Source organism: Stegodyphus dumicola, chromosome 2 (genome assembly GCF_044657685.1).
Source record: "Stegodyphus dumicola isolate Sdum_Otavi_A_Nest chromosome 2, ASM4465768v1".
Classification (NCBI taxonomy): domain Eukaryota; kingdom Metazoa; phylum Arthropoda; class Arachnida; order Araneae; family Eresidae; genus Stegodyphus; species Stegodyphus dumicola.
This window is the reverse complement of record NC_140769.1, coordinates 243,123,746-243,147,979: the sequence shown is the minus strand read 5'-3', so window position 1 is coordinate 243,147,979 and position 24,234 is coordinate 243,123,746. Positions and strand designations below refer to the sequence as shown.

The window sequence follows — 24,234 nt, the reverse complement described above, 5'->3', positions numbered from 1 at the left end:
GGAGTTCCGAGAAGAGTTGGGAGCTGTACTCTGGTGCTTTGCAGTAAAGCTGTCTTTACTGTTATTGCCTGATTGCCTGAAGCTTTATGTCACTGATTGTTTCAGCATGTTTATAGGACTTTTTCGACGACGTTTTTCGTAAATGTGCTTTTGGGGCTGTCCTGAGAATACTGGCCAATAAAGTGTATTTGGATGCTTCATCAAGTAGTGTTGTCGTTATTCACTCCAAATCTGCACGAACCCTCTACATACGTAAAGGAAGAAAAAAATGTAACAAAAGAAAAAAATCTGAAACGTTTCAGATTTTAAATTACGTCCAAACGGGCATTTTTTTAACGTTTTGTTTATTTTGAATTTATTCACCTTATTTGAGCAGTTTGTATACTTCTTTTTTCTCCACTTAGAAGATTCAGAATATATCATCATCAGTCCTTTTTTCTTTATCATTATTTATCATCATCATCTGAAATTTATTGTTCAGATTCACTGCTGATATTAATAATCTCTATATTTTCTTCACTCAAATCGTTATTGTTCTTTCATTCAAAGGTTTTCTTGTCTTCTTTTTCTTCATCAGATAATTCTTGAAGAATGTGAGCAAAATGAGCTGGTTGCACATATATATACAGTCAAAAGTTTTTAATCCGGACGTCCATAATCTGGAATGATCTATAATCCGGTTCTCAAAAAACTTTCTGTGCATGCGTCAACGCATAATGCATAATGCAATGCATAATACCTTTACACATGCGCATAGTACGTTTACGCATGCGCGTTTAATGTATAATGGACGGTATAAACTAAGCTAAAATTATCTAATTATCTATTTCAGTTAATGTTGCAGATTGTGTTGCTCCTTAATCTTCTAATTGGATCTGGCATATTATTTTTTGCAGACTGTTAGAGCAATTTTATAAAAGTAAGCTTGAACTTTCGATTATGTCAAAAAGAATTTCCAATTCTGGAGCTACCAAAGGATCTACAAAGCGAAAGCATGTTCTGATCTCCATAAACAAAAAGTGGAATTGATGCAAAAAAAATGGAAAAAGGCATATCCTTTGATTCTCTAATCATTCCGAAATCTGTTTATCAATTTCATGCTGCTCTGCAGGGGGAGGGACGATACGGTGCACACTGAACTGGAAGTTGATCTGTCAGCACTATCCTTATCTTCAGGGCAGATGTTTTTATATTATTCGGCTTATAATTCCTTACTAAATGTAGTATTTCATCTCGATGTACTCCGTCTTTGATATGATTTAAATCAAATTCCTCGTCATTATAAATATCATGAATACACATCAAATAGTTTTCTGGTTGCAATTTTCTAATTTCGACTATGCGTAATGTATGCTTTACGCATGCAGGCATTAAAAGAAATGCTTAATAAAGTAAAATAAATATTAAGTTTTTTTTTTTTTTTTTTTGGTAACTATTGAAACTTTTAATACTCTTTAAATCATAATTGCTCTTTATTTCATAAATTACGGTTTCGTATTTTTAATTTTATAATTTCTGCATGCCATCTTACCAGATTTAAACTGATGATATATAACCCGGAAAAACCGATGATCCAGAATTGCCGAAGTCCCGACGAGTCCGGATTAAAGACTTTTGACTGCATATATATTTGCCATGAAAACCGATTTAAAAAATTATTTAATCAAATTTATACATGTAAAAATAATGCACATCAATTAAGTAACATAAATTACAAAATATTTTTCGAATTTTCACCCACGGCCACGTGCATGTCGTAACTTTTGCGAAGAAGCTGCCACGTAGCACAAAAGCCCAGTAAAAAAAAAATGCCGCATTTGACTTCCTGTTGGCACATTCTATGATGTGGTGAAGGGTTGAAAGGAGGAATAGAAATAACTTTTAGGCATCTCAGTTGCGATATGCGAAAAATGCACATTTAAAAAACCAAATTTGTCGTAAACTTTGTGCATGATGCGCGTGCTGGGAGGTTAAGAATAGTTGTAACCAGGAGTATGTGTTTAGAGCCAGTATGTTTAATGATTAAAATTTGGGTCATGACAAATATGCTCTGAATTTTAAGCTGGTCATGAAAATAGAGACTATGTAGGAAAATGTATAAATTTATTCATTATTTTTAAAGTATTGTCTTCTTATATTTATTTAGTAAAGACTATATCCTCTTTGGTTATCAATACAGAATAGTTGTGGATGATTTCGAGATAACCTTTGAATTGGTAATTTGACTTAATTTGATCTGTATAGGATGCAGCCCTTTCAAATATAAATAAAATTTTATTTAAAAGAAGTACTTTATAAAAGTATTTTGTAGTAAATACCACAAAATATCTTTTAGCATAAAGCATCTTCAGAGTCATTTTTATTTCTTGAAATCGCAATATACAGGAAAGAAGAGAAAAATCTTACATTCTAGTAAATTTTGGAGCTGTTAAACATTTCTGTAGTAAAAAACAGTAAGTTTTAATTATAATATTGTTACAAAATTCTCAGCTGTGGTGCGATAACTTCCCCAGGTAGGTTCAGGGTTGCCATATTTGGCGAGAAATCACCCATTTGGCAACAAAATTGCCATTATGCCATAGACGGGTGAACGGTTTGGCCCAGAATGTTCTCGAAAGCTGTATAAACCCTGCCTGTATGCGGAGTAGCAGCCGATCATGAGTCTGTCAAGTGTATTGTAGTCTATAGACTTGATCATCAGTGTAATGTCGGGTGCATCGAGAGTCTTTTAGTGTATCACAAGTTAGTGCTTCGTCGAGTCTCTTATGAGTGTGTTGTCAAGTGCATTGCAAGTTGTAGTGTGGAGAGTCTCAAGAGTTTTGAGAATGACTGAACCGAGTCGGGAGCTTTATTCTAGTGTTTTGTCGGGGGGGGAGCTGTCTTCGCCGTTACAGCCTGATAGCCAGTAACCTGTGTTGCTGATTGTTTCAGTGTGTTTGCCGTAGTTTTCTGACGACTGTAAATGTGTTCTTGGAGATGTCCTGAGTAATACAGGCTAATAAATTTTGTGTTCATTCTTCAATATAATTGTTTCATCTTGTTTGTCGAAGTTTTCCGATGACTGTAAATGTGTTTTTAGAGCTGTCCTGAGTAATACAGGCTAATAAATTTTGTGTTCATTCTTCAATAAGTGTTGTCAGCAATCATCCCAAATCCACCAACCCGTAGGAATGCAACATTATTTTTGGTACACTATAAAGTCCGAGATCCAGACTTGTTGGAATTCCAGATTTGGGGTATTATGAAATAAAGAAGCATTTATGATCTAAAGGGTATCGAACTTTATAAAAAAAGCTTGATATTTATATGTTTACTTTATTAAACATTTCAGTTGCTTCATTTTTTGTGCTAATATTTTCTCTTTAATTTTATAGACAAACATAATTTCTTGTTCAGTTATAAGTTCCGTTCTTCAAGTGCAGTAATTGCTTCGCTATTGGTAGGAGTATTTTCTGGATCTAAAACCATACTACAGTTTCCGTCATCCAATGATTGATTCATGATTGGGGATCATTGCAATAAAAAATTTCGGTTATATCATCATCATTTAGTACTACTTCTCTACATTTCTATACAAAATCCATTAATTGGAAAATTTCAGGTTTTGTTTGTGATATCCGAAAACCTTGAGATTTGCAGCTATCATTTTCATCATCCTACCATGAAATATGGTAGCTGGCCATAAATTATGCAAAGCACTTTAAAGTATCTGGAGACACATCCTCCCATAGTCTTGCGATGCTCCACACAGCAGAGTTTATGCTAAAATATTCTTGCCTTTATTCAAGAAATTTGACATGGATTTTAAAAATACTACTTCATATTTTCATTTTGGCATGTGCACTATTCTGCTATCCATAGGCTGAATGATGGACATCAGTTTGCAGAAAAGAATAGTACGAATACATTATCTTTCACTAAAACTTAAGTGAGACCCAACAGTTATTATACATTCAGGGCAATTTTTGCGTCATTAGGTAAACCAACTGAATTCAAATGTTGCCAAGCCTCAGGTATGAGATGATTTTCAAACAAACCATTAACACGTGTTTTGTCCATTTTGTTTTATTTGCATAATATATAACGAGGGAAATTTTACTCCTTTAAATAATCTATGTCGTGCATTTTTCCTGATTACGAAAAGTTTACATCTGTGCATTCCTGCAGCATTTGCGCTTGCTAAACTTGTTCATCTCGCTTTGGAATTTTTGACACCAGTTGGAGCCTTTTCTGTAGAGTTTGGCAAGATGTTCATGGTCCCAGTTTGCAACCAGAAAAGACCAATTTCATCAGGTTTTCACTATTAATGAGTTAAACGAATTCATATGCAAATTGTTCAGCAGCTTCAGTAATAGCTGAAGCTTTTTCACCCAAAATTTTTAATTGTCTTTTACAATGATGATTTTTAAATTTGGTTAGCCAACCTATTGAATCTGTGCATTAATTTTTTAAGTTCATTTCTTAATGAAATATTTTGACTTCAGCCATTAGCATTGGACCCATTAATGGTATGCCCTCCCTGCAACGCTATCTGACCATCGCTTTTAGCATAATGAATAATTTTTCAATTTAATTTCTTAATTTTTTCATGTTTTCATTGCGAATGAGGTGTCGGAATCCTCCCAAAATTCAAAAGGTTCTTTTTTCTGCTTTCTTATGTCATATACAGTCGATTTTCCCATGACATACTCCTCAATAGTTTGAGACAAATATACCTTTATCCATTTTTTGCAGCAATTTCACTTTTTGTTTAATGAACATCGAAACATGCTGCCGCTTTGTAGATCTTGTTGCAGCTCCAGAAATATTTCAGTATAATCAAAAGTTCCAACTTTAATTTTCTTAAAAATGCTGTAATAACCTGCAAAAAATAAGGAGCTGTATCAATTCAGAAAGTTGAACAGCACAGTCCACTATATTAACTGAAATTCCTTGGAATCAGTAAAGCATAATTTTAGCTTAGCTTACCCCTCGGGGGCTCACTTTTGCGAGTACGGGTGTGGCAATCCCAAGGTACCCTAGTCCTTCAGGGGATCATCTTCTTGGTGAGACGGGTGTCACGATCCTGGCGCCCCAGTGATCTATCCTCTTTTCCGTCTCCTCTCCTCTGGGCTGGAACTTTTTCCCTTCCCTTCTCCTTCGTGGTTTCTCTCTACGGAGTTTGGGGCTCGTCACAAGAAACTGGAACAGCCCTTGTCTCTAGTTCTCGAGTGGCGAGAAAACTGCCCACGTGTTTGCCGTGCGTGGAGACCCGTGTCGGTGGAAAGGAGGGTCCTGGTAGTTGAGGGGCGAGGTACTGTCCCCAACACACTGCTTTGGCTTCTGCTTCAGCTAAACGGGAGGCACCTTAGTCGTCCTCACGGGCGTCAATCGGCTGGTCACTAGTCCTTGTGTCAGTGGCTTGGGGTCAAGCTCTCGGGAGTACCTGCTTTCGGGAAAGCCGACTGTGGGGCTTCAGTTTGCGTATAGGTCCGGCTAGCCCTAACACAGGAATCTGTGTTCCCTTGTTGGGCTCCGTGGTGGGCGGGGCCATCGGACCCGAATCTTATATTTTTCAATCATGGCTTCCCTTTTTATTTTAAAAAAATCCGAGGCAAATGATACCAACAAAGATATAGAAATTGTCGACAAATCTATTAACAAGAAGATCCGTGCTGATGAAAATACCAAAGATATTGAAGTTAGTGACAAAATCCATTACAAAGAAGATCCGTACCGATGCAAATGCCAAGGAATCTACTGATTGTCCGCGCTTTGTTGTTGTTTCTAGTGCCTCTGGAGAATTGCAAAAGATGTCTCCTTTCCTGGTCAGCAAATACATTCATTCCTGCATAGGTGAGCCAAGGAACATAAAGCGTCTCCATTCTGGAGACTTGCTCATTGATACCCTTTCGGCCCCCCAGTCTGCTTCACTTTTACGTCAAACCAAACTTGGACAAGTAGCTATAACAGTGTCAGCACACAAAACACTTAATACCTGTAGAGGCGTGATCTCGGAGATCGACCTTCTGTGTGTTTCAGAAGAAGAGTTTGTCTCCGAGTTAGCTGACCAAAATGTCTGTGGTGCTAGGCGGATCAAGATGCGAAAGGAAGGCCAGTTGATTGACACGAAACACGTGATCCTGACCTTCAAATCACCTGATCTGCCGAAGAACATAAAGGCTGGGTATCTTAACTGTCCCGTAAGACATATATTCCAAACCGAATGCGATGCTTCCAATGCCAGCGGTTTGGTCACTCTAAGACATCCTGTCGTGGCACCCGTACGTGCGCCAGATGCTCGTTGGTTGGCCATGATAGTGAGAATTGCACCGCTGCACTATTGTGTGTTAACTGCAAGGGTGATCACAAAGCATTTTCTCGCTCTTGTCCAAAATGGAAATCTGAAAAGGAAGTTCAGACCATAAAAGATTCTAGGAACATTTCATATCCCGAAGCCAGGAGACTAAATTCAAAGCACGCAGCCTCAATCAAACAAATCATACGCCAGCGCCGTTAAATCAACACGCACTATAGCCACCCAAACTTCCATAAGTACACAGACTGAACCAAATAAAACCCAGCAACCAGCAAACAAGAAAAAGGAAAATACAACACATATCGTACAAAATATAGGAATAGCTATCCTGAGCAAACCCAAAACTGTGCCTCCAAAAATAGTAACAAAAAATAGAAGCCGCAGCAATAGTTCTGTAGATTGTTTGAATTCTGAATCTCTAGATTCAGAAGTATGGAAGTGGAGGATGGATTGGAAATTCCTGAACATCTGCTTCCGCGCAAAACTAAAAAGGAACACAGAAAGAACAAACATCAAATATAATGGCCATCCTCGTCTCATGGAACTGTCGCGGTTTCCACCGAAATTTCCTTGACATCAAAGCTATGATCAATACTTATCATCCTGTGTGCTTCGCAATACAAGAGACTAATCTGAAACCAGATCAAAATGCAAAACTTTGGAGATTTTCTCTCGTCAGGAAGGATAACCTTGCTGGTGAGCGTGCCAGTGGAGGTGTCGGTCTCTTCACCTCACTGGATTATCCCTCAAATGTGCTTTCTTTGACGACATCCCTCCAAGTTGTCGCTACTCAAACAAATTTTGATATTGTTGTTACAGTCGTTTCTCTGTATTTGCCTCCAAATGAGCATATTGATCAGCAAGATTTAAATGGTCTTTTAGAGCAGCTGCCTGAGCCTTTCATCATAATAGGAGATTTTAACGGCCATAGTCCGCTCTGGGGTAGTAAAGATACAAATTGAGCAGATGATCGAAGATCATAGCCTTTGTCTCCTGAATAATGGGCAGAATACTTACTTCCATGAGCCTTCAAGGACATTCCATGCTCTCGACCTTGCCATCTGTTCACCATCTCTGCTGCCATTTTGCACTTTTAGTGTGGGAAATGATCTTTACAACAGCGATCACTATCCCATTTTTATATCTCTTGCACAAAGAGGAGCAAACCCCATGTCGAGATCCCCTCGATTCATACTCGATAGGGCAGACTGGGAACTCTTCTCTTCCATATTGCAGAGCTCACAGATGAAATGGTAGAAGATGCGCATATCAGTGATGCTGCTGAAGCTGTTACAAATACTATTATTGAGGCAGCTGTGCTTTCCATTCCTGGAACATCAGGAAAAATACTGAAATATTCAAAACCGTGGTGGAATCGCGATTGTCATGAAGCACTGAAAAAACAGAAAAAAGCATGGGGTATTTTTCGTAGATATCCTACTCTGCGAAACCTCATTGCATTTAAAAGAGCCAAAGCAAATGCACGAAAAGTAAGGAGGCAGAGCCAAAGGAATTCCTGGATTTCATATGTGTCGTCAATAACATTCTCCACGCCTAGTAAGCGGGTTTGGGAAAGAGTTCGAAAAGCATGCGGAATATATAAAGACCACTCACTTTCCTGTTTGGAAAAAGATGGCCGAGTGATTAGCTCCATATAAGAAATTGCGAATACTATCGGTGAGACATTTGCTGCCATTTCTTCCAGCAGAAACTATTCACCTGCATTTCTCTCTATCAAGCAGCACTCTGAAATAAATCCCATTGCATTCCACTTGTCCAAATCTGAGCCTTACAATAGAGCATTTACTATGCTGGAATTAAAGAGAGCTTTATTGCAGACACATAGGTCTTTTCCGGGTCTTGATGGCATGAATTACGAAATGCTAAAACATCTGTCCTATAAGTCACTTGCTGCCCTCTTCACTCTTTACAATAGAGTGTGGAAGGAGCATATTTTTCCCAGTGCGTGGAGGAGAGCTGTTGTCATTCCTATTGTTAAGCCAGGGAAAGATCCAAGGAATCCATCGAACTATCGGCCAATTGCCCTTACGAGTTGCGTATGCAAACTGTTTGAAAAGATGGTAAACAGCCGCCTAGTCTACTTCTTGGAAAAGAATGATATTATATCGCCTTATCAGAGCGGTTTTCGAAACGGAAGAACAACTGTAGATAACATGCTCCTCTTAGAGACATCTATTCGAAAAGCATTTGTAAGAAGAAGGCACCTTGTCTCGATATTCTTCGACATTGAAAAAGCTTACGATAAGGCATGGAGATACGGTATACTTTGCGATCTTCATGAGAGTGGCTTGCGCGGCAACCTACCAATTTTCATTCAAAATTTCTTGAACACTAGAACTTTTCAAGTAAGAATTGGCTCTGGTCTGTCAGATGTTTTTGAACAGGAAGAGGGTGTGCTTCAAGGCTGTGTGCTCAGTGTAACCCTGTTTAGTTTAAAAATAAACTCTGTACTAAAAGAACTTCCTCCCACCATCTTGGGATCTCTATATGTTGATGATCTGCAGATTAGCTGTCGAGGGGCAGACATGAGATACGTACAGAGGCAATTGCAGATGGCTCTGAATAAGATCCAAGAATGGTCAAACAAACAGGGATTTACTTTTTCCAAACAGAAAACTGTGTGTGTTCACTTTTGTAGGAAGCGAGGTCTCCATCCTGAGCCTGAGTTATATCTGAATGGTACAATTATTCCGGTTACGCCCGAAGTAAAATTTTTAGGAGTGATGTTCAACCGAAAATTGACCTTCCTTTCTCATGTTTTAAACCTGAGAAAGAAGTGTCTAAAAACACTAAATATTTTTAAAGTGTTGGCGAACACCTCCTGGGGTGCAGAGCGTTGCTCCATGCTTCGCATTTACAGAGCGCTCGTCCGCTCTAAACTGGATTATGGCTCAGTTGTTTATGGATCTGCTCGGCCATCAGTATTGTTAAAACTGGATCCTGTTCACCATCAAGCTCTGCATATTTGTTCAGGAGCTTTCAGGACCTCTCCCGTCCAGAGCCTGTACGTTGACTGTAACGAACCATCACTTTATCTGAGGCGTGAGCAATTGTTCCTCTTGCAATATTTTAATGTTCTATCCCAATAAGCTGTGCTTACTCGATGATGTGTGTAACGTTTTATTTGAAACGCGTCCACCCTGCGTTCCTACCTTTCCTTTAAGAGTTCGCCCTGTCATTGAGGAACATTCCCTCTCTGATATGCGCCCCCAAGCAGTACAGAATTTTGAAATTCCACCTTGGGAAAATTCACGGATTCAGCTTCTTGATGTTTTCAAACATCAGGTGAAGGCGAGCACTAACGAGATCGTTTACAGACAACTCTTCGCTGAGCACAGGCACATATATAGCAGTTATTATCCGATATACACTGATGGATCTAAGTCATATGATCATGTCGGGATGGCTTTTGTATTTGAAGATTACATTGAGGGCAGATGCCTGCACCATGCTTTCTCAGTCCTAACATCTGAATTAATTGCAATATATTATGGTCTTTTGTACATCTCGAAGCTCTGCCACAAAAAGTTCATAGTTTATACAGACTCGTATAGTGCTCTTAAATCTTTGGAAGCTTTTCTCAACACTCAGAATCCTGTGGTAGTGGATGTTCTCAAAACTCATATAAACTTAACGATTCGAGGATATGAAGTCCTGTACTGCTGGGTTCCTGGACATGCTGGAATAAAGGGAAATGAGCTTGCAGATATTGCAGCCAAATCTACTGTTGAACTGTCTAGTTGCCTTATCCCTTTTAGAGATATCTGCTGTGTCATCAAGGGAAAGGTCCGAAAAAATGGCAGCAAATTTGGGAGGTTCAGCTTCAAAACAAGTTAAGACAAGTAAAACCTAGAATTGAGCATTGGGAATCTACCAAAAATCGTAAGGAGGAAGTTCTTTTGACTCGCCTCAGAATTGGTCACACTAGAGTGACACATAGCTACCTTTTAAAAGCTGAGAATGAGCCTGTTTGTTCAAATTGTAATGTTTGTCTATCTGTCTGTCATATTTTAATTGAGTCCATATTTTAATAATCTTCGTTAGAAATGTTTTAATGGCTGTGACTTACATCTCGACCGTTTAATCGTAAGAGAGGTCAATTGTAATTTATTTTATCATTTAAAAGAGACTGGCTTTTATCACCTAATGTAATTTGTTTTGAAGATTGTCTTGAATTTTAAATGTGTGGTTTTAACTTGTTTTTATATGACTTCATCCTCTGGATTTGATACATTTGTCTACTTGTTTTTATTTATTGTATTTTAATTTCATCAATTGTACTCACCCCATCTCGTGTTTGGCGCACTATAATCATCTTTGGTTTTGCGCCATAATCTCTCACTCACTCACTCTTAGCTTAGCTTAATAGCGTCCGCTATACATTATTGGCTATGTATCATAAGACTGGTGATGGAAGACAAGTTGTTCTGCCAAATTTTGTCTTGCTTCTATCACGCACTGAGACAATTAAGCTTGAATTATATTTGTTTAGTTCTTTATTATACTTGCGTCTATTTCTTGCACATACTTAAGGCTTATCTGAGTCCTGAATAAATAAATTTTCACATATACTTAAGGCTTATTGAGGACCGACACTAGATATTTTATCCCCTGATGCAGTCTCTGTGGGTCCTAGATCCTGCTACCAACTGCCTAAGTTTTAAATTTTGGATTCCAATGCTTTCCCTAAATTCTAAAAATTTTGTTATCCCTTAATTTTGCTGCTTGGTGCTTCTCTAAATTCCAAAAATTTGTCTTCCCCAAATTCGGCAATTCAATCTCTGGCGCCGGTTCTGGGTTTATGTGAAAACAAATCAGTTATTCTTATTACAAATAGCACTAAATGTAATCTTTTGGTTTATGAGTATCGTGAATAAAACCTATTTTTAGCATATGGAAAGAAATTTTTTTTAAATTTTTCGTGTCAACATTTCGTAGAGCATTTAACTTTAATCATCGCCAAGCGTAACGTCAACATAAAAGGTTACCATACTCTTTGTTATTCAAGTACTAATATTAAAAAAATGTTTAGGCATCGCTGCATTAGTCACTACTCAAGTTGTCATATGCTGATAAACATGCAGTGATTGAAGCAAAAATTAATAAACAATGATTCCCCAAATTGGCATCAGGAGTATAAAATATTAGTAATGCAAGATTAACGATATTTCTACGTAGAATGTTTTGGTTTGAGATGTATGCCAAGCAGATACGCAGCTACGGAGCCAAATTATTTATCACACAAATTTTTGCTAAAAAAAAAAAAAAAATTCTGAAAGGTTTCAGATTTTAAATTACGTCCAAAGGGGCGTTTTTGTGTTTAAAGTTTTATGTGTTACCTTTATTTATTTAATATAATGTTCTTTGCACTTAAACCATAAAATTCAGTTCAACAGCAATGTCGCAAAATAATTTTAAAGTGAGCATATCTTTAGATTTTCCGATACACAGTTCCACGAGCGGATTATAAAAAGGTCCCCCCCTCCCATTGAGTGTTGCCATTGCTCACTTTTAACTCATAGAGTTTGTTAATCAAGAATTCGTTAGAGTTTTAAAAAATATGAAATTGATAATAAAACAAATTTTAAATTTGGGCATATTCTCAGAAGAATTACGTCATTCAAAATTGGATGGCTCTGGGTACCGTTGTTTTATCACAATGCGAGAAAACATAACACACATTTATAGATTCTTCATTATTTAATTTCTTCAAATATAATACATAGCAGTAGTATTAGGTGGCAACGATTTGAAAAGTGATATGGCCTTTTAAAGTTTTCAATGCAAAATAGCAAGACGAAAACAGTAACCCTTCAGGGACAAAGCCAATTATTATTACTCCAAATAATTATTAAGCCAAATAATAATAGCCAATTATTATTAGTCCTTCCGGATCTCGGACTTTGTACTATATATTATTTGAAATAGTCATTTGTATTGAATACATACGAGACATCCTTTTCAAATCTGCAGATAAATTTTGTTGCATAAAGTAAAATGAAATAAAATAGTAGATAAATAGGGAATGTAAAAAAAGAGAAAAACTTATTATTTTTTATAAATTTAATAATTTTTTATATATTATTAATAAATATTTATATCCATATTACTATTAGTAAACTTTAGAATAAAGAAATTCATGGAATTTTTTGTTATGCACCTACCATGCGTTTTCATGATACTGTTGTAGTAATATGTGTGTTTTTAATTATTCTTGTTAATACCCACACACACAGTCCCCAAAAGATGCTATGATTGGGTCTCAGTGTTTGTTTGGCTTCTCTTTCACAGGTAGGTGCATAATGGAAAAGCACTGAAATTCCATGCGAGTAATCCTCCGTTGAAGTTTACTTTGAAATTTACTGTTAAAAATAACTGTTGCAGTTCATTGAAGACTGTGATAAAGTGTGTAAACCACATTTGGGATTATTATTGCGTATAACAAATATGCAAATTTCAAGATATGCCAATATTTAAATTCATCAAAATATTCAGAACTTATGATAAAAAACTGTAAAATACATCTATTTTAATACAATAATAGACATTTTATACGTTTTAATCCACAGTTTTTTTTTTTTTTTTTTTTTTTTTTTTTTTTTGAAAATTTGTAAAAAATTGTTTAAAAATGCTAATTTTGAAAGTAAATTTAAAAATATATAAATTGGATAAAAGTGAATTTTTAATTATGAAAGATGAAATCTTTATTTAACCCCTTAACTGCCGCGGGCGTATATATACGCCTTGCTCAGCCGATGCGTTAACTGCCCCAGATGTGCAGCCGATGCGTTAACTTTGCGAATAATTTTAGGTGTAGCAGCGCAAATGATAGCAGTTTGGAAGGACGTATATATACGCCTGGGGCAGTTAACGCATCGGCTGAGCAAGGCGTATATATACGCCCGCGGCAGTTAAGGGGTTAAAAAAGGTTATTATTATATATGCCAAATTATATTAAAATTGCCGAGTTAAAATTTTGAGTGCTTATTACATTTTAAAAAAAATATGCTGCTACAGTTTGTACAAAACTGGGTTCTTGTGTTGAATATGAGTAGTAAAATTGAAATATAGAAATTATTGGCATGTCTTTTCAGAAAACGTCCAGTTTTATGTAAAAATATGTATGTTAGAAAACACTGTATGTTAAATCTAATATATAACCCAAGCTGTATTTTTGAGTCATGAAAATGCAAGTTGAATTTCGTCAGTCAGCCGAATAGAATGGGAAATATAGAACTGCCTTCCTGCTTTTTTTGGCTGACTGTTCAGTAAACATTTCTATTTAAACGTCTTCTTTTTCTTTCTTTCTTTCTTTTTCTTTTTTTTTTTTTTTTTTTTTTTTTTTTTTTTTTTTTTTAATGGAATTAAGAAGCTACTGTGTTGAACTCTGTATATGCTTTTGTTATTTATTCGTCAGAGATGCTAAAAATGTTAGTTACAATTTGTGTGAGATAGTATTACTTTCAATAATATTAAGAATACACTTTTTGCAATGATAATTGAGTTTTCTGAACATGATTTAGTGTGGTTGAATGGCTATGTTTTTAATTATAGGGAAAGTCCTTGTGCATGGTAATACAGGTGTATCCAGAAGGTATGTGTTAGCCAGTTACTTTTTATTCTGTATTAGGAATTTCATTTAGGTGCATGTTTTTAAAAAGTTGTTTATCGATAAAAGTAAGTAGATTTTTCAATTATTTTTAAATAAATTTTTTAATTGCTTGAAAGTTTCCTTAGTTTTTTCATTTGCTGTTAATAATTTGGCTGATAATGAAGTACTTTAATTCATATATTTGCCTAATATTAGATTTAATAGATGAAATAAGAACAAAACTTTTTTGTTAACATTTTAAACCTGCTTATTATATGTATACAATCCTTTGCTGTTCTTCTTTAGTTGTGTCATTTTAAGGTAATTAATTGAAATCTGATTTAAATAAGTAATTAAATAATCTTTGTGTACATATTTATGTTTTGTAAAACATCCAAATTAAACTCTGAATGTTTACAAATATTAAACTATGTTATAATTCAAAGTACTTTTTTAATGACACTTGATTACAGTATGTAAAATTTATTTAATTTGTAGTTCATAATGTTAATAAGTATGATTTGCTAATAGTTTCTATGAATCTTAGCATGTACTTTTTGTACTTTTTAGTGCATCACTAGTCATTGGTTACATAATGGAAACCTTTTGCCTGCCATACAGGTTAGTTATTGCTTCAAAATGTTTTTGAGCTGAAAAATTTTTATATCACTGTATTTAGTTTTATAGTGGTAGAGTTATGCAACACGAAATCTTGCACTTTATAAAATTTTATTTATATTTTAATTAACCCTCAAAATCAGCTAAATGTAAACATTTTAGGTCTTTTATTAATCTAATAGTCTTAATATTAAAAATGTCTATCCTAATCTCTTCATTTTCATAATACAATAACTTACTTTATGCTACTATATCAACATTATTATTGTGTTAATCATATTCATCATATTACATGTTTTACTTCTTTTCCACAATTCCTTTTCACTTACAAGCAGCATAAAATATTTATGTACCTTTCAAAACCATAGTACAATGTTGCTTATCAACCATGTAATATAATGAACCATTCAGAAAATAATATATAAATATCACATAATATTTTGATACTTTTTAAAAGCAAAAGAAATTTAGCAACAGTTGGATCTTTAAATGTGCTGTATTTATTTAGGTACATTCTTCCCGTTTTTTATATTGGAATATATTTTTTGTAACCTACTATTATAAAGCCATGTCAGGCTGGGCATTCTTTATATTATGATCAGTTAAAAAAGTTGATACAATGTTTTAGAAAAACAAAATGTTGTTACTAATGATGTACTGCATGTGATTCAAGCAATCAATAAAGAAAGATATAAGATTTGGGAAGTAATGCAAACAATAATTTCTTTTTAGCCTACTGAGTTAAACTACAAACTACAATTTGTATTCTAGCTGCTTAAGTACAATTCTTATAAATGTTGAGAATATCACAGAGTTTCAGAAATTTGTTGTTGAATCTGATAAGCATTTTACGTTAAACTAAGAAAGCATTTATCAGCCACACAACCTGGTAAATTGTCAGTTCTTGTAAATATTGCCATTCAAGATTATGTAAGATCTCTCATCCATCTTTTTAATTAAAACATTGCTTAACCTGGCTGAGAAGATTAAAAGCAATATATATACTAAATTTTTTAACCCTCCAAGCATCCAAGTGTTTGCTCACAAAATCCCAAAGTTCTCCAAAAGGCCTTGAGTAAGCAGTATTTTCATGATTATAATGATAAAATGACCCTTTCAATTTGTACCTTGGATCTTGCATTTCAAGATGCCTCTCTGTGTACTTAATAATAATAGTCAGACTAACATTTTTCAACGTATATAAGGCTTGGCCACTTGGAGAGCTAAATACAGGTTTGCTACGCTACCTGGAAAAGTCGGGGCATTTGAAATTTGACCAAAAAAATTCAGGTAAAGAGAATTTAAATATTTTAGTCAAAATCTGGAAAAGTCGGGGAATTTCATACAGCGATTTCCCTCCCACCCTGCGTTTTGCGCTGACGTTGGAAGCGATCACTTTCCTGACGAATTATGTATCGCGTGAGCAACATTTGGTCAGCTGGCATAGAGCCAAATTTCGCAGCTCCAATCAGATTGTCTTTTAGAAAGGCAAAGCAAGTTTCCAGCAACTTTGGTTTCCAATAGCCTCGAGTATCGAGAGACTGGCATGTGCATATCCAGTGCATATTGAACTAAGGAAAATATGTATTCTCGTATAAAATAAAATCGGTTTAATCTTAGTAAAGGGTACCATGGAGGTTTGAATAGCCTCCATGTATTCTATTCTAACCTCCATGTACCGTATACATGAGATTTGGGGACTTCACAATAAGCAGTAAACGTGTCATTTTGGTGTTGGCGACAGTTTTCAAAATCGTCCCCGGGCCATAGCATATACTAGGATTTTACCGTAAAATCTTTTTAACCCTTTTTTTAAATAAATGCGTTATTTGTCATTTTGCAGTAAAATAAAAAAATAGTAATCAGTTACTTTGGCTAACCATTTAATATTTAATGTAACTATATTCTCCAAAAAATCATTGATTATTCTAATTCAATTTTAAAATAATTATCTTTATTTTAATGTTATTTGTATCATTTAATGTTGCTTCTTTCCTCTAAATGTATTTATTATTAGTAAATAATACTTTTAAATTTCAGAAAATTTTCTTTAGCATAATCCTGGAACTAATTCTAGCAGTATGATGACATACATAATGAAATTTAAGGCATATATGTTTTGCTTATGTATGCTGCTAAATAAATATAAACTACCTGAATTTATTTAAAAATATCATTAAACAGATTTTTCTTTCATTTAGCTGCAAAATGTCTGCCAAAAAAAAAAAAAAAAGAAAAAAGACATTTTTTAATCCAGATTGGGCAGATTCTAATCTCAATCTTTAGTGGAGAAAACAACTCCTGTTATAGTTATAATAGTAATGCTTTGGGAATTATATATTATATATCTAAGTCGTACGCAATTGGCAAATTTATGTGTTTTCAAGTGGTAACAGCTAATGTTCATTACGCCGATAGACTGGAATTTTCTTATATCACACCTGGAAAAGTTAGGGAATTTCATTTTCCTGTTTGAGTGGCAACCCTGTAAATACCAAACCATTTACCACATTCTGCAGTCAAAGTACCATACTGCTCGAAATTTCTTATAAAATTGCTACAGTTTCTTTCCACTTTCCATCAGTATTACTAAGAAATGTAGAGCATATATGTTTCACATGATATCATTCCTACCTTTCAAAAAGAAACTCTCAAGCACTAAAAATAATGAAGCAAATGATGCACACTTGCAAACTGATTTGAAGTAAAGTCACAAAAGGATCTTTCTGTGGATGCAGTGCTGTCTAATAGAGATGCAAACAGAACCTGATTATTAGATGAATTGCAAATACACTCACTTCACTTCTAATATTCGGAAGCCAATCAGAATTGAAGGGGATGCAATTCGCTGCAGAGGTAGATGGAAGTATGCAAATATGTTAGGTAACAGCCAATCGTGCTTTCATGTCAAGAAATATGCAAAAGCAGCAGTCTTAGAAGAAGCCAGCTTTACAGAAGTTGATTGTAAGTGCTGTTAGAAGGTGTTTAAAACTTTTGTACAATTTGTTTTCAAGACATACGTGTTTCTATGACTTCCAGAAGACGAATGGAGGATTCTGAGCGCTGGCGGGCTGTGGGGCACATTGCAACAAGACAATCGATCACAGAGTTGCTCTTTTCTTCGTTGTTCATCATTCTGTAATTTCACGTTTATGGAAACAATTCCAAACCACACAGACAATTGTCCAGAGGACCGTAGCCGGTCGCCCAAGGGTTTACAACCTCTGCGGAAGATCGATATATTGCTATTGTAGTCAAGCAGGATCGCAGAGCGACCTTCACATGTGTGACAGTTATGGTAAGGCGATATCTGCAGCTATTACATATGAGTGGAATGTATGCTCGGTTACCTCAAGTTTGTGTTCCTCTATTCGTCCAATCAAGAGGGACACGATTACAGTGGTGATGGGAACATGTCAATTGGAATGTATCTGACTGGGGCAATGTCATGTTTACTGATGAGTCAAGATTTGGTCTGCAGCCAGATGACAAGTGTATAAGGATATGGCGTGAACAACGAACACTGAATCAGTTCCAAAACTTCACCGAACATCACGCATTCCGAGGCGGAAGCATTATGGTTTGGGCAGGGATTTCATTAGGATACCGCGCCGACCTGCACATCTTTAAATGGGGTTCTTTGACGGCTGTCCGGTATCGAGATGAAGTCATAGAAGTGTTGTGAGATTCTACACTGCAGTAGTTGGATGGACGATAATGCACATCCCCATAGATCTGACATCGTCAATGACTACCTGGAGAGTGAAGGGATTACGCATATGGCGTGGCTAGCATATTTGCTCGACCTTAATCCCATTGAAAATCTTTGGAATGCTCTTGGCTCTTATCTTCACTTTTCCCACCTCCAGCCACTCTTATCGAGCTGGAAACAGCTCTACAAGAAGAATGGCAATTTCTTAATTCTGCGGTGGTTGACCACCTGATTGAAAGCATGGTCACAAGGTGTAAACTTTGTATACAGATGAGGCAAAGATCACATAACCTATTAATGCATGTTTCCCCCCCTCCCCATTTTATGCTGTTTATTTTCACTTTATACATAAATCTGTTTGTCTCCAGTATGTCATTATCTGATAACTTACAAAAATTTAATATTGTTTTTATTTCTGTATATAATTATTGATTTTGTTTTATGCATAAATATATATGCCACTTTCCTGGCGAATTTTGTGTCAATCAAAACAGTATTTGTTGATTTTTTTTTTTTTTTTTTTTTTATTTTTGCATATTTGTGCTTAACTTTTGGAAGTTAGTGTATTAACCCTGAATAGGCTTGCATCCTGCAGGAAGAGAGTAGCTAACAGGCTTTGGCAGTCTGGTTGTTATGCCTGTTTGTATTGTAAGCTGTCATAGACATTACTGTTACAAAGAGTTAATAATGTATATTTTCCTCCAATATCATTAGGATTTTACTGCAAAAACTTCTTTTTAGTCCAAAGGGATTTGAATCCCGAAGGACTATTAGTTTCGTTTTGTCATTTTGCGTCGGACTCATAAATGTCGGTTCACTTTTCAAACTGTTGCCACAAAATGTTAGAGTCCTGCATTATATTTGAAGAAATTAAATAATGAAAAATCTGCATAAATGTATGTATATTTCTCGTATTGTGATAAAACAACGGTACATAGAGTCATCAAATTTTGAATAATGTAATCCTCCAACGAATATGAGCATGTGGAAGACCAAATTTGAAATCTGTTTTATGATCGATTTCCTATTTTTTAAAACTTTGACGAATTTTTGATTAACAAACTCAAGGATTTCAAAGCGAGCAATGGCAACGTTGTGCAGAAAAAACATTTTTATCTCCAGCGCGTGAGTCTCTGTATCAAAAATTCTAAAGATATGCTCGTTTTAAAACTATTTTGCGATATTGCTGTTGCACTGGATCTTATGGTTTAAGTGCGAGGAACATGATATTTAATAAAGAAAGGTAACACACAAAATGTTAAAAAATGCCCCTTTGGACGTAATTTAAAATCTGAAACATTTCAGTTTTTTTTTTTTTTTTTTTTTTTTTTTTTTTTTTTTTTTTTAATGCGCATGGTACACACAGGATTTGGCTACATTATGATTAGCAGTACATAGGTAATTTTGGTGTTGGCGACAATTTTCAAAATCATGCCAACGCCTTACCATGTACTAGGATATTACCACAAAATCTTTTAAATAAATAACTTATTTGTCATTTTGCAGTAAAATAAAAAAATAGTAATCCGTCATCTAGGCTAACCATTTAATATAATAATATTCGCTAAAATATCGTTGATTATTCTAATTCAATTTTTAAGTAATTATCTTTATTTTTATGTTATTCGTATCATTTAATGTTGCTTCTTTCCTCTAAATTTATTTATTATTAGTAAATAATACTTTCAAACTTCAGGAAATTTTCTCTGGCATAATCCTGGAATTAATTCTAGCAGTATGATGACATACCATCACAAAATTTAATGCACATGTTTTTTGCTTATGTATGTTGCTAAATAAATATAAAATGCCTGGATTTATTTTAAAATATCATTAAATAGATTTCTTTCTTTCGTTTAGCTGCAAAATGTGTGCTAAAAAAGACATTTTTTAATCCAGATTAGGCCGATTCTAATCTCAATCTTGAGTGGAGAAAATCACTCCTATTATAATAGTAATGCTTTGGGGATTATTATTATTATATATATATATATATATATAATATATATAATTGGCAAATTTTTGAATTTTCAAGTAATACCATAATTAATCCATTACGTGGATAGACTGGAATTTTCTTAAAACACACCTAGAAAAGTTGGGGAATTTCATTCTTCTGTTTGAGTGGCAACCCTGCAATTTGTTCCAGAAGGTTCTCCATCCATCTATCGCGTATCACTGATTTTGTCGTCAAATAGGTGATTTCTCACCAAATGTGGCAACCCTGCCTTCCCTTACCATTTTCTGGCAAACCTAAACCTGATTAGCTATGTTGATATTGGCCAACTGATTATAAATATTTTTATTTTTATTGTTTTATTTTGATTTACCTCTATTTCAGAATTGATTAACAATTTTATGTTTCATGTTCCTTTTTTGTTTCTGTTATTTTTATCTTAAATAGGGTACCACTTTTGGTAAATTGTTTTGTATTATTTTTTCGAGGCTAGCAGCAGCCAAGTACTAGAGTTGCTCATAGCTGATAGCTTGATCTGGATCTGCTTCCAGGCGAATGGGCTGGCTGCATGGACATTTTTGTTGTTTTCCGCATGTGTGACATGGATATAATCCAGTTCTCTTTAGATAGTCCTTTAAGAAGACATCCCTTTCCTTGGGCAGATAACCCTCATGTTTTGCTTTACTCAGTAAACCGTTGTGTTTTCTCTTTTATTCATATTAGTTCTGCTGCATTTTTAATGAAATATTTTTCAGTTGTCAATCTCTCTCTATATATGCATATATGAAAATTATGTCTGCAAAATTTCTTACCTTTCACAACTGTTTATGAAAATTAATACTATGCACTTTAAATTTATCTTTTGTAGAATGGTAACAAAAATATTGTTTAGTTGTAATATTCTAGCATTGAGTCCTAAAGGTTGACTGTGAGCTTGTTTAAAAGTATGTTTCATATTTAATTTTTAGTCAAACACCAAGCCAACAAAGTGGAATTAGGCCCATTTTGGCATTCAAACAGTGGACTTTTAAATAAAAGTATATCTCAATTTGAACTATGGTGTTAGTTTTGCTTCTAGCGGCACATTATGATTATGGAATAGCGAGTGTACAGAATTGCACTTCTTTTTGCTCCTAACAAAAATGATGTCCCGTCCTACTCAGTCCAACTGAGAATTAAGAATGATGCAAGTTTTCACTTTATTGTGAGATGGTATATTGATCTCACCACCATTTCTTTTCAATTTGTCTCTGTCTTGGATTACAGCTTGCTAATACTGTTTTCTTCCCTCTACTGAGAACTGTAGCAAGAATAACAGGACTTTAAATTCTTTGAATGTGAAATGTCCTTTTGTTTACACCCCAGCTTGCTTTTTCCCAATGTATATTTCCCCTTCTCCCGACTGAAGAGCAATTTTCAAAAGAGAAGGATTAACTTTTCATTTTACTGTTCTGTTGCCACAAAACTATCTTTCACTGAGCACAAATTTACCTTTGAAACCTCAAAAGATTACTAACTAAGAGCATTTCTATTTTTATTTGTTTCTGTATCTATCTTATTTCTGTTTTTTTTTTTTTTTTTTTTTCCCCTGTGTATCATAATAAGAGGTAAATGTGTTTAGGTCCCTATTCAAGAGTTAAAGAGATTCAAATTACAGCAAAACAGGATGTTGGGGATATACTAGGCATCTTAAACCCTGCTGAATTATTATCAAGAGGATGCTATTCATTATAACTTCTAAAATCTCACAGAACCTGAATTTCAGAAGAAACCTCCAGAAACTTGGCCTTAAAATAATCCTAGTTCTGATATGGAGAAATCAACAGAGAATGTCGTCGAACTGTCATTTTGGTGAAGAGTGAATGAAACCATTTTAGCTAAACTTGCATTTAGATTTTCGAAATATTCTATGATTGTATGAACAATTGCTTGGGTGTTAGGATTTTGACCCTATTACCTAAAAAAGAAAAATCATTAGGATAGTATGTCTGTTGAAGAATTCTTTATTTTTCCTTATACAGAAAAATGCTTTTGAGGAAAATTGAAGAAAGTGTGATCTGCAAAATTTTCAGGTTTTTGTTGATGAAACTAGAATTTTGAGAACGAAATCTTGAGTTTTGGGTTCTTCATGTTTACAGGCATAGACATTCCCTACAGTGTTACCTTCAAAATATGTAGTTGTGGAAAGAATTATTGAATAATTATACTTGGTGCATAAACATGCTGGAATACAAACATTTCTATTGATTTTGAGCGAAAGATTATCGAAGGTAGAAAAACTGTATGATCTGTTTTAGAAAGATGTATTTGCATGCCAAATTCAGTCCTCCCACTGTGTCATGGGGGGGGGATTTTGGGAGAGGTTAATGAATTTTAAAGGACCTTCTCTGAACAAAGTTGAGACACATTGATGCATTTGTGAAAGGTACAAAGAGTTTCTATTTCTTCTATGTAAATATAAAAATTTAAAGAACAACATGCTTTTGATTTACCTGTTCGAGGAAGGTGATGATTTGACACCTTTAAAATCCTTTATGTTCTACAAAGCTTAACTGGTTATGTTGTGTATGATTTAGATGAAATTTATTCTACGACTGTAATAGAAAGATGTAAATACTTAGCAGTGAGTTAGAGAAGAACTATGTATGTAGTCCTTTATGTATGCTTTCTTCAAAGTGCTGTAAAGGGTAAGAAAGAAATAATTAACCCGTTAACCTACGATTTAGATTCGAAGATATTGGGCCGAAATTGTATACAAGCTCGCGCAGCGTTCAGGACATTTGCACGACTTGTGTAACACGCTAATCCGGGCAATCGTAAACATGACGAATTATGTAATTTTCGAAGAAAGTATAAGCAAATAATTACTGATGATACATCCGATGACAACTACTTTGGAAAGAAATAAGAAATAGTCCATAAATCTGGGACTATACGATGACTCCTGGCATAAGAGAGGAAGCTTTATGTCAATGAGGAGGAAGGAGAGGAGAATTTGATATATTTAATCTAATATTTGATGACATATTTTGGAACAATATTGTAACCGAAGCGAATCAGAATGCAGATCAAGAACGAGAAAATCCACATAGAACACGAGTGTAAAAAGTGTAAAGTTCAGTTACATGTACCAGAATGCTTTGAAATGTATCATACCATTACAGATTACTAATTTTGTATTTTGGAGTTTTGTATAAATAAACATTTTGTAATACACTGGTTATCATAAATCAGGGTTCGTAGCGGTCCTTACAAGTGCTTATAAGTCCTTATATTTGAAAGTAAAATATAAAGGCCCTTATAGGTGCTTACTTTTTCTTTAAAGCCCTTATTTTTTGTTTTTAGTGCTTATTTTTTGCTTTTAGTGCTTTTTTTAATGAACGCGCATTTTTCCCCCGTACCAAAGCCGAAACTAAATAAACAACTTTTCTTCCTTATATGGAACGTCAGATGGTGAATCATACTCCCGGAAATAAGCTTTTCCCCCTTTCTCTGCATTAGCGTAACCTATGGTGCACGCGAGAATACAGACAGGTGCACATCGTTCTATTGGTCAAAGAATTGCGAAAGCCGTAGAAAATTCCGGTACATTCGATATTCTTTTCCTCCCACCCAAATACTACACACGTTTGAATTTCTATCAAGATTTTAATAATTTGGATTCTCGTTCCGCGTGGTCAGTTCATATTCGTGTTTATTATGATCGTTATGCTTATATTATGAGCATATGTATGAATATTTATAATAATATAGTTGCAGTAGCTGCTGAAGTGTAGATAAACTTCCAAAAATGGGTGTATTTTTACACAGATTAGCTTTCTAAGGAATGTGTTGGAATGGCTTAAATAAAAGGAAAGTAATCGAATAGTCAAAATAATTTCCCCCCCTTTTTTTTAATTGCCAATACATTATACAGTACGAAGGTTGGTAAGTTCTACCCTTTCTCCGCAAAATCTCTAATATTGAAGCAGCGGCCTTTTTTTTTTTTTTTTTTTTTTTTTTTTTTTTTTTTTTTGTCACAGTCCAATCTGGATTGA

The 24,234-nt window shown here is 34.8% G+C and overlaps 1 protein-coding gene across 2 annotated transcripts in view; it reads left to right on the top strand.

Annotated features, from left to right (window-relative positions):
* Nucleotides 1–24,234, top strand: part of LOC118191244 (serine/threonine/tyrosine-interacting protein A-like) — a 94,718-nt gene that overhangs the window by 49,618 nt on the left and 20,866 nt on the right. For both annotated transcript variants that reach the window (XR_015039825.1, XM_035362045.2), the window contains exons 7-8: nt 13,874–13,913; nt 14,481–14,531. Coding sequence is in view for 1 of the 2 variants with exons in the window: in XM_035362045.2 (XP_035217936.1) it covers nt 13,874–13,913; nt 14,481–14,531 (91 nt within the window). In the remaining variant the exon portion in view is untranslated. The remainder of the gene's footprint in view (nt 1–13,873; nt 13,914–14,480; nt 14,532–24,234) is intronic.